The sequence below is a fragment of the Megalops cyprinoides genome, chromosome 13 (genome assembly GCF_013368585.1).
Source record: "Megalops cyprinoides isolate fMegCyp1 chromosome 13, fMegCyp1.pri, whole genome shotgun sequence".
NCBI classification, from domain to species: Eukaryota; Metazoa; Chordata; class Actinopteri; order Elopiformes; family Megalopidae; genus Megalops; species Megalops cyprinoides.
This window is the reverse complement of record NC_050595.1, coordinates 26,140,768-26,152,164: the sequence shown is the minus strand read 5'-3', so window position 1 is coordinate 26,152,164 and position 11,397 is coordinate 26,140,768. Positions and strand designations below refer to the sequence as shown.

At 39.9% G+C, this 11,397-nt stretch overlaps 1 protein-coding gene across 2 annotated transcripts in view; it reads left to right on the top strand.

The window, feature by feature from the left end:
- Positions 1-717: 717 nt before the first annotated feature.
- Positions 718-11,397, top strand: part of LOC118787829 (DNA-binding protein RFX7-like) — a 41,733-nt gene continuing 31,053 nt past the window's right edge. For both annotated transcript variants that reach the window (XM_036543531.1, XM_036543530.1), the window contains exon 1: positions 718-1,139. In XM_036543531.1, coding sequence (XP_036399424.1) covers positions 1,006-1,139 — 134 coding nt within the window. In that variant the 5' untranslated portion in view covers positions 718-1,005. The remainder of the gene's footprint in view (positions 1,140-11,397) is intronic.

Here is an 11,397-nt window from a genome sequence, read left to right as displayed (position 1 = left end):
GGCCAATGGAAGCTTGCTCTCCAGTGAGACAAGAATACTTCGGAATACCAAGTCCCAGAAAATAAGAACGGCTGTTGGAATCCTGAATGACAAATCTCATCTGATTTGTACGCCAATTCATTATTCTACCTCATTAAGTGCAATTTTGAAAAATATTAAGATAGATATATGAATTAGCCAATAATTTATCATAAATCGTATGCACGCATGACACCTTCCTGCCGATAATTAAATTACAAGTTAATTATTGTATTAAGAACTACTAACCATAGTAGCAGGCGATAATAACATTTTAATATTTTTCAACGTTTTATTTCATATGTAGAATATTTTCTAGGCTATATCAATTTTCAATCGACACATTCATAATACAGCAATAAACAACATTATCAGTGCTGCAACTTTCGGCATGGTGTTGAATGGCTTTGGGTTAGGACATCATATCAGACAAGAATTATTATTGATATTGTTTTATAATAAATGCTATGACTTGATATTAGTGATTACTAATAATATTCTTTGATATTATTCGAGGCGCGGGTGTGTATGCAGGAATGCTGTTTTAACAGGTGACGTTAGCTGCTATCTTGTGTTCTGTGTGACCACCTCTCCTCACCATACTCCCCACTCCCAATGCTCGTTGTTGCTGTTTTCGTTCGCGTACTGCGCATGCGCCGCCACTGCCTGGCAGCAGCAGCAGCACCAACACTGGTCGCAGGCGTGCAGGTCGCTCTCTGTGCTGCAGCGGAATTCTGAGCGAAGCGTGTTTTTCTATCCTCGTATTTATTTGTTTTTTATACGCATACATCGTCCGATATTTACCGCTTGGCCATGGTTTACCATCGTTTCTGCCTTTTTATCTGAGGCTAAATTTAAACTCTCAGCAAACGGGTGGTTCCGTGATGTACCACGGCCGGGGAAGAACTGCTTTCTCGAGGTCCAGGTTGAGGCCTACTTGTTAAAGATCCCCCCCCTCCTCCTCCTCCCCTCCTGAATCTCATCGTGATGGCTGAGGATCAACAACAACCTGGTCAACACCAGAAGCCTAACTCGGGAATAGGGTCTTTACCGTCCCTTGTTCCTGGACTGCATGGAGGCGAGGCCAGTGCGTTGCAACTCAAAATAAAGAACTCCATTTGGTAAGAATAACATTACCGAATCGTTATCTAGCAAGCTTAGTAGCTCGTCCACAGTGATTAGATAGATAGTCTGTGTATTTAACTACGGACCCTCTTGCTAACTGATAACGCTAGGTAGTTAGCAAACACTGGTCTACTGTCGGTCATTAACGGAATACTACTAGTCCAACTAGTTTCTCCTTTTCCTTATGTCTGCACTTTCGGAATCGGAAATAGGTAGCAAGATAACCACCTTGCTCATTAGTTAACTGGTTAGCCGACCGGCTTGGGCTGATAGAGAGCGAGTTCTATCTAAGATCGTTAGTTAGCCAGGTCAGACAGCTAACGTTAGGACTAACTAGATAGCTATACGTGACTGTTGACAGGTAGTTTTTTTTTTAACCTCGACATTCTAACAAATGCAGAAAACTGCGTCCGTGTTTATATGGATAGCACGGAAGCTAACTAGCTAATAGATTGCTAACGTGAGCTCGTTTGGTGAGCATCAGTTTACGACAAAATGACTTCTTGCTATGATAAACAAGTCAGTGGCAGCAACGGTTAAATAGCCACACGGAGTCCTGCATGCCCAACTGCTAATTCGTTGCCATCTTTCGAAAACGGGCCTCCGTCGAGACTTACTAGCGAGCTAATCTACCTACATATTTAACGTTAGCTAACTAGCTATAAAATGACAGGATGGGATCGATCGAAAACATATCAGTAACGGGGAAATATAATAACAATTATATTTGATGTTGGCAACGTTGTTTGCTCGCTAGCAATGTAAGTATGTGCATTTGGAAACGCCGAACATCCGGGAAGCATCACGACGTGACCAATGTGTAACAAAAGATTATTTCACATAGCTTGCGCTGCAGCAGAAAATGATCTTTCTGAAAAGGAAGGGTCGGCCTGGGAAAATATACATTCACCGTGGCGCTATGCATTATAGCGTCGTTGCTAAAAATGCCCCGATGTGTTCTGTGAACATCGATACTCGGCGAACGTTAGCATGCCTTGCGTGAAATGCACGCTGTCCGAGCTCGAAGCGACTGAAAGCTGGGCTGGCGGTGAAAATGCTGACACGAATATATTACAGCCCCCCACCCCTTCGCCACCTCCACCCTCATTTTTTTCGCAGGTCTCGGGCTGAATTTTAATATAACGTGGAAGTAACGGTAGCATGGAGAAACGCAGCGAGCAAATTTACTATTTTCGCCATGTTTTGACGTTAAGATGAAGCGACACCCGAAATGTAATGCAAGATGAAACCAGCGGCTACTCCCGAATATTGCTGTTGTTTTGACACCCCAGCGCTTGCTAGTATAAACAGCACACAGCCGTAGATTCCCTCGTATAAGTCGTCGCCCTCGTTTTTAGACTCCGACGGTCGTTCAGCCAAGCAGCTATGTATAATTTTAACAATCTGCCAATGCACCAAAGTGTCGGTGTATGTTTTCTGTTTATTGCACTCCCCTGCTTGGTGTATTATTCGGTGCCGGTATTATGCAGCACTCGGGCTGTGGCTTTTCCTATGTATGCTTAGTTTTCTGTGCACGCACCAGAATGAAACGTTTCGCATCAAACGATGGCAACACAAACGCACCTCACCAGTAACAGCAAATGTCATTCGACGTTACAATGGACGTATATGGAATGGTGTAGAGGTGAAACATAGCATTTTCAAATACACCCTTTGTCTGAGAGGGAAAAAAAAAACACCTAGGTCAATACAGTGCACACTGTTTACAGGAATTACATGTGACCAAGTCGATTTGATTTTTATTGGCCGTTGAATGTTAAAAAGTGGCTCGACATTAAAGGAACGTTTGCGTTTTATATAGCGTTTTTTCTTAAGTAATGCAGAATTTTTTTTATCTATATCATTTAAAATGTGTTTGACAGTGTTTTGATGCAGTCCTTTATTGAATAAAATAAAACGACTTTCGTGTCAGTGTGCACAGCTAATGCCCTTAACTAAATTCTTTCAAATATAACACAGTAATTTGACCATATTGCATTATTTCTTATTGTCTCCATGATATGAGGCCCTGTGAAGTCTACAGTGCAGTAGTGCAGTCACTATTAGGTCACAGACGTATGCAGTATGTCAAGCACCACCCCGTCAAAGGTGCCTTCTTGGGTTTGCTTTGGGTTTCAGGTTTGCATGAGGTTCTTCAAGCTCTCCTTAAAGCCCAAGAGGCTGAGGGCATACCTTTATTTTTCTGTCATGGCATCCAAGCACTCAGCTAAACTGCACAGCTTTTTCTGAAAATATTTTACCTGCTAGATGCTGTGGAAGGTAATTTGTGATACAAGATTCACATTCATATTTTTAATGTTTTTTTTTTAACATTTATTATGTGCAACTACACTGGATTCACAAATTACACAGGATCCCAAAGTGATTCTTGTAACCAGATTGCTTAATTAGTAGCCCACAAGAAGAGTATTTAAGCAGCGTTAGTAAAAGAATAATTCTATTCTAGTTTTCACTTTGTTTCTTATTTTAGTGAATGTACTGTATTTGAAAGATCTGAAAACCTTGCCCAAGGATTTTTTTGGGATGGGAAACCTTTGAATGCCATTTTATTGATGGAAAGGGTTGTACATTTGAATCTGATTTTGAAGTTCATGAAATTAAGATGTGAAACGGAGGACCGAGCAGGTATAGGAAGGTGTCTCACTGTGTGTCTGTCACGTCCCACTGTGCATTTTCCATTGAAAAGGATGTCACAGCTCCGTGAGAGGTGTCTTAAATGGCTCAATACCCCAGTATGCTGGAAGAAGATTTCAATGTGGGCCTAAGGACAACTCAGGTCTGTTGCCACTCAGCCAGCAGGGCGTCGGATCCAGTCTTCTGACAGGATACACCGGTTCATTCTGTGCGAATAATGCTGAATTGTTCCCGTCACATTCTTACTTTGACTAGCAACCTGCCTGCTTGTGTTTTATCATGATCATGAACACGAGCATTTCACACGGGTATCTCATGTTACAAACGTAAATGCAGTCAGATGCTTCTTGGAAATTGTTTTCGGATATCAGTCATTTTTGCATGGAAATAATTTCTCAAAAGAATCATTTCACAGATCTCCATTAAATTCTACTCCTGCATGTGTACGACAATGTACACATAAATTTGCTCCTTCTAGCAGAATGTTACTATCACTTTTCCTTTTTGTAGAACGCAACAGTTGTCAGTGGGAAGTGTGTTTACTAATAAGTCATTTGATTTTCTTTCTCAGTTGATATAATAGGAGACCTGCTTCCATTTTAGAAATATGTTATCCATGTTCTGCAACAATGCAAAGTCCGCTATAACTTGGTGTTGCAATGAGTTTCAGGAGAGTAGTTTATTAGCATTAAATGTTAACCTTAAATTCCCCAATAAGATTGCTACATCTCACATTCCCTCATATGTCAGGACTACAGTTAGCATCTCTGGCTTCTGCAAAGCTTCTGGCCCAACATCAGTCAGCTTCTTCTGTGCTTCAACACCTAAGCAGATCGTTTTATACTGGCTTGCCCCTGGATTCTGCACTTTCGTGGAATTGAACCAAAGAGGATTATTTTAGAACATCCCGAAGCTCAGACCAAGCATTTTCAAGTTAACAAAACCGAGATAAATCTGAATGTCTTTGGTAAAGTTGAGGAATTGTACTCGTAAGTGCACTGTTGAACCGTGCAGAGAATTCACTTCTGTCCACTTTATCTTGAACGCTAGCGATGTATAAATGTATTCAGTCCTAAGAAGCCCTTTCTCCAGGAAGTGCACATAACCGCTAATCTATTATTTATTCTTTTATTCATTTAAAGTTGAAAGATTTCGAAGGGCTTGGGTTATCTATGTATTGTATGTCTTTGGACTGTATAAAATGATACTACTGCTTGTGCTAAACACAAATTCGTAAGAACTGTGAAGTAAAGCACCCAGAGACCATGAATAAGATTTTCTATCAGCAACGTAAACTAGCAGGGCTTCATTAGAATGAGAAAATGTAATTGAAAACCTGTGTCCTGCATGTACTGTTTTTTTGAGTACAGCGGTCAGACGCTTCATTCCTCAGACTGTGCCTGCTGGATCTATAATTATAGATACAGACTAGCATATAAATAATTTCAGTACGATGTTTACGTTAGCCATTGAGAGCAGTCCAGCCAAACTCCCCATTATGCAGGCCTCAGTTGTACCCTGTCAATCTGGATTGGAAAGAAGACTGTGTATTCTCACACTTCACATGTATTTATAAACGTGTTTATAAATATATGCGATGCATCCCATTGCACAGTGTTCATTTACGGTAGGGAACAAATTACACAGATAGTTTACCTGCCCGACATAAGTTGGCATTCAGATCACAAGGTTTTCCAGATAGCAGATTCTATTTTCTTGGTATGGTTTCCTTTTGGGGAAACAAACCCTTGGTGAGGTAAAGGCCAATCTTAACTCAATGGTGAAAACAAATATTAGCTGAGTTAATGGGTCTTAAGCCTTGTGTGCCTAGAGATGTGCTGTGCGATGTGCTTGCTTGAAGCCTAGACATTTGCACATTGTTGTTTGGTGTGTCCATGTCAAATAGGAGTCCAGTGCCATCAGTCATTGTGCTGAAATGGTGTCTTGGGATGCTGTGACATTAATGCTGATGCCACATCTATCTTGAAAACACTCTTGAACCCAATGCCTAAAATGACCGCTGTGTGTCATCTTCCCCTTTTGCACAGTTGGCCACGATTTGTTGTATAGCTTAACATCTTTGCACCGTTACACCCAAGAGATGTGTTTTAGTGACAGGGGAAGCTTACCACCACCCATCTCATAGGTGGTACAGCTACCCTTTTTTCTTTCAAGGGTATTGCAGAATAGCATATCTGTCCATAGTCTTAAAATGACAAGTGACAGTAAATCCATAATGATGTAACCATTAAGCTGTTTATTTATGCATGTTCTAATAAAGTCCCATTTCAAGGTATTTTTTTGTTGCAAGTAATCTCTTTGAATATACAGTATGTTACAGTTGTTTAATGTATTTAAATTGGTGCTTTCTCCAAATCCAAATCCCTCTGTCAACATCTGGTTGATACCACTAACTTGCCAGTGGTGGACAGCTGGCCCGTTATCATCCACCTTTTATTCATACAAGTCCACAGAGCTGTGTTTTTGTTTCTTTTGACTAAATGTAATACCCACGCATGCAATGAGAATTTTTATTACGAGAAATATAAATGATCGGTTCACTCTATTAAAATCCACACTTCATTTAGCCAAGAATGAATTAAATTGGGAGAGACAAAATTTCCAAAGAATCAGAAGAATTTCATTTTTACTCTTAATTTCTTGACATTTTAATCGTGTTGAGATATAAGTTTGTTAATTGGAAGGTTAAAATTCACACAGAATTTTACAAAGAATGGTATATTTGGTATAATGGTATATTTATATTCAAATGTAAAATTTGAAATTTTACCATTAACATGATAGCTGGTAGCAACATTTTGTTTTGAAAGCCCATAAGAATTATATACCATTATAATTTGATCTACCTGCATTTGCACTTATAGATGAGGATTTTCAAGAAAAATGTTGCAGATGCATTCTGGGACTCAAAGTCCTGTAGTCCAGCCTCCTCACAGGAGATGGGGAGTTGCATTTTGGTGGCACCTGTAAATCCATAGGAAAAAAGCAAAGCTTCCAGACATGCTCCCATTATTCCAGTATTCCATTATTAAGGCATTATTGTAAGAGGTTGTTTGTCACAAAAAAATTCTAAATAAAATTCAGAATATAAAAGTTATATGGATAGTGTTTTACACTATTGAAAGACAAAAGCTATAAGCATATTTGTAATTGCACGCTGTTGAACAATCATAATTCCTAATGTCCGGCACAGGCTATGTGGTGTTGTAACATGACTTCACAGCAGCGGGCTACCCCACAGGCATGGGAAGAGTGTGCTTAAAGCTACTTTTGGTTTTTAGTGGCCCCCTTTTTCAAGAAAACGAAACATGTCACTGAGCCAACACCTTGTAGGAATTTCTCAACTGAGTGGTCCATTTGCATGCTGGGGTTTGCAGTTCAGTGTGGGAATGTCACTGTTCTAAAGAACAGTATTTAATTCATGTGAAACCAAACTAAACTTTCACACCTTTTTCCCCTCCTCATCTAAGTGACATGTTAAAAGGCAATAGACAAGAATTCAAATGTGAATGGCCTCTCAAGTTGTTAGGAGCTGATGGAAAACAGTTGATTGTGAAATAATTAGCTCATCTCAAATTATCTGTAGACCACATTTCATCTAGGATTGTATTGTCATTTTTCATTTATGGTGGGTCAGGACTGGCTTATTGGCATGTATATATAAGAGTAGATTATATTTATGTACAAGGACAGATCAACAAAGAGATCATGGCATCATATGGAATCACTTCTTTCAGGGAAAACCATTTGTCACAAATCTATGACTCTGCTATATAGTATTTGGTATGTTGTGCCTAAAAATCTGCAGTTTATATACAAATACTTTCTATGAAATTCATTTTTTTTACTCACAAGTCATTGATTGTGTTTAGGCATTGAAGGGACAGTGAACAAACACTCCTTCAGCTACCTAAGTCTGAAACTATTGTCAGCTGATTTTTGCATTTGTCTAGTGACTAATTTTTCAAGTTAATTTCTCATCAACCTGTTTGCCTTAAAGAAGTAATTATCAGTGTCGTCTTTGTCACCATCATCATCTTGATTGCTCTGGTTTGCAGTTGACTGTTTTGCAAGTTATAAGCCAGTATACATTTTAGCCCCAGTGTGGGTTTGAAATATTTAAAACAGCAGATGGTACCAACTCCAATGTGTAAATTTGACGGGTGGCCTAATTATGAAGGTCTGTTCTAAAAGTCATGTGGTCTTGTCTGGATTGGTTACATTGAACAGTATGGCAGTTGTATTATTTTTTAGGTGGTTCCTCTGAAAGTTGAGTGTGTGGTGATCGATTATCTCTGGAGTATTAGATTTCGTCCTCTTGTAGCTTAGAATAAAAGAATGAGGCTGTGTACATGTATGAATTCATTCTAATGGGATGATTTAGTGTGAAATTTGGACCCATTTTTGTGTGATCCTCCCCAATTTTATGAGAAGTTGCTACATGCAGCTCTACTGTTGTAGTGACCAATTTTTAACATTTTGTATGGAAATGCACTATATTCTGTAAGCATGCCAGTGTTCAGTTCGTGATATCTAGATTTTAAAGCCAGGCTCCCCTGAAATTGAGTGAATTGAGTATATCCCTATCAATACTAAGGTTACTAGACCTTGAACATAGATGTTTTAGGGGAAAATGGAGTTAAACACATGCATTTCAGTGGGTGCTTGAAATATTCCCATGTTACTCAACAATCGTGATGTCACAGTTACATTGGGATGTTTGTATTCTTATTAAGATGAGAAAAGGCCACCTTGACCTTTTTTGGTTGTGTACAAATTATGTAGCATGGTAACATCTGTGCTCACTGTAAGACATAATGCCTTCTGCTAGCTACAAATGCATTTTCTGCAGGTGCTCCTCCAGACAGCACTTTACATAGTTTTCTGCAGGGGCCCACCATGTGCTGTCAGTGGCTAAAATTTATCTGCAAAGTGGACTCAGATTTCCCTTTACAGTCGTAAGATATTTAACCTTGAATGCTTGGATGTTGCCTTGATTTCCAATACCTTAGTATGAGAGCCTCGTGTTTTTGGCAGGTAGCTTCTTTTAAAGCATTTTTGGCCCTAAATGTATGGTTTTATGACTAAGAAACAGCATCACTTTGAAATAGACTTGGATCCAACATTACTATTGAAACAACAGGGAAATGCACCATTGGAAAAGGAAGTTGGACCATTGGAAAGGAAATGGTCCATTGTATGATGGACAGAGGGGTTGAATGAGAAAGAGAGTTGTCATGGCAGTAGGAAAAAATATGATTGGAAAAGCTTTATGGAGGCCTTCAAAAACTTTTTGACAGACACTTATATGAATAGCACAAATTTCAGATCTCCTGTGGTGGTTTTGCATATCACGTTGTGTTGGAGATTACAAACAGTCAAGATGTCTTTGTTTACAGTCAAGTAAAATTGATTTTTGTTTTCTTAAGGTCCTAATCAGGTCTGCTAATCAATAAAAGCCTAATCCAGACAGATTAACTTGATTTAAAGTGCATGGTAATTTGTCTTGGAGAGTCCCAGGCAGGGCCAGAGGCAAGTCGGGGGAGGGTAGGTGGTCCCTGGAGGCCCTTGCTTCAGGTATGCATTACTTGGATGGCTTTCTTTTCATTTATAGTTCAATAATATAGCTACTTGTCAAAGGATCCTTGCTTGTCTCTAATGTGCTCGATCCTATTATTGATGTCCCAGAGATCTCAGCGAATTTGACTGTAGGTGGAAGTTTGCAGGAGGTGGGAGCTCTGGTAAATTAAAATGTGCGCTGCATGAAAAATATAAAAAGTATGAGAATAAGACCAAAACAAGTGTAAGAAAAGTAAGCCAGTTGTTTGTTTCAGCTATTATTTCTCAAAAAGGCCAGTTAGTCCAAATGTTAAATGCATCATCATCAATAGCCATCATCAGAGTATATAAAGAGCTTTTAAAAATGAGTTATTAAAATGAAGAGATACATTTGACAGTGCAAATGGAAGCTTTGTTGTACAGCCTACTGCTATTTGTTAGTCTCCCCTACCTCCGTTTCGACATTAGGAGGTGACCAAAGGTAATAAGAGACTGAGCAATTCTAATGTCGGTAAGCAGTTTAATTCTGCTGCCAGAGAGGAGGCATAGACCGATAGTTAGATACCCTGAAATGGAACACTGAGATGAAAGAGTTTCTGCACAGTCGATCACAGTACACAGGAGGCAACGTGAGAGGAAATTATAGATTTAAAAAGGTGAGCAGGGTGGATGCAGAGGGGGTAAGCAAGAACAATGGTCTCAATACAGTTTCAGGTGAAAACGAATGGTGAAAACATGTTGAGGATGGGATGTTAGGAAAACCACAGACGGGCTGAGCTGTAGAGGTCTACTAGTTTAAGTGGATGTATGGTGTAAGAATGAATGCCAGTGAAGAACAGTCAGGGTGAGATGACATAAGCCTGAGAAGCATGGGAAATTACGTTGAATGCATCGTTAAAGGGCTGATTCCTGCAATTTTACAGTGGAAATGAATAGGACTGTTCTTAGTATTTTTTTTTTTAAGTGGAGTGACATGGAGCCTAATGGCTTGCACGAGAAGACATGAGGGCAGCTGAAGGTTAGTGTGGGTCAGACGATAGCTGATACAGTTAATCTTCATTTGGGGAGCTGGTACTCGTGCAGTCGTGGCTGCCATGGAATAGATCCGACCTTGGCATGGACACGGCGGTACTGGACAGCTCTGTGGAAACTAGCAATAACTGTCCCTCATGTTTTGGTCTTAAGATAGGCGCTTCACATTTGGTTTGGGTGAGGTACAAACTGGCATATGTCACTGGGTTGAAGGGAAATGCCATTATATATGTAACTATGCGTTAATGGTAATGATGGCATATGCTGCAATTTTGTCGTATTTTGGAACACCGTAATATTTGTCCTGTGTGTAATTTTTATCACATTTTACCTAAAACTATTTGATTTATCATTACTAAGTATTTGGTGGCAGAACTCACTTGACGAGTGCCGATTTGAATTTGAGTTCATAAAAAATATCCTGCTGCTAACTCTTTGAACCAGCAGAGGGGGTTGCCTCAGAATGGATCCTGATAAAGAGGCATCAGATGAGACACTTTGCCAAACACCACTTGTAGTAGTGACTCAAAGTGGAACGCTCTGCCCTCTCCCCGGCCTGATTTGCACTAAGGCCAGTGAGTGCGGGCGTGTGATAGTGCTTTATTCAGAGGCGCGAGAAGAGAGCTGGGCACGTTCGTTAGCATGTTCTGCAAGAGGGTTGCGGTAGGGTCAGACATACTGTTTACCAAGGGGTGGGCTTGTTTACCACCGGACCATGCCAGGGTTACTGCTGCCCAGAGAGGCCAACATTTAAGCCAATATTTAAGGGAAGCGATAATTTACTTTCCTCCTCACCCCCTACTGAGAGCGTGTGTGGAAGTTATTTTAGGAGAATCATTGAGCATATAACAGTGACTCTATCAGCCTACTGAAAATCCAAACTCTTTTTTTTTTGACTCCTTTACATTTTAACGCCACCAGTTATGTTTATAATGTATGCAAGATCCTATAACTTAATTGGCATCCGGTGACTCCATTTCTGGTTGA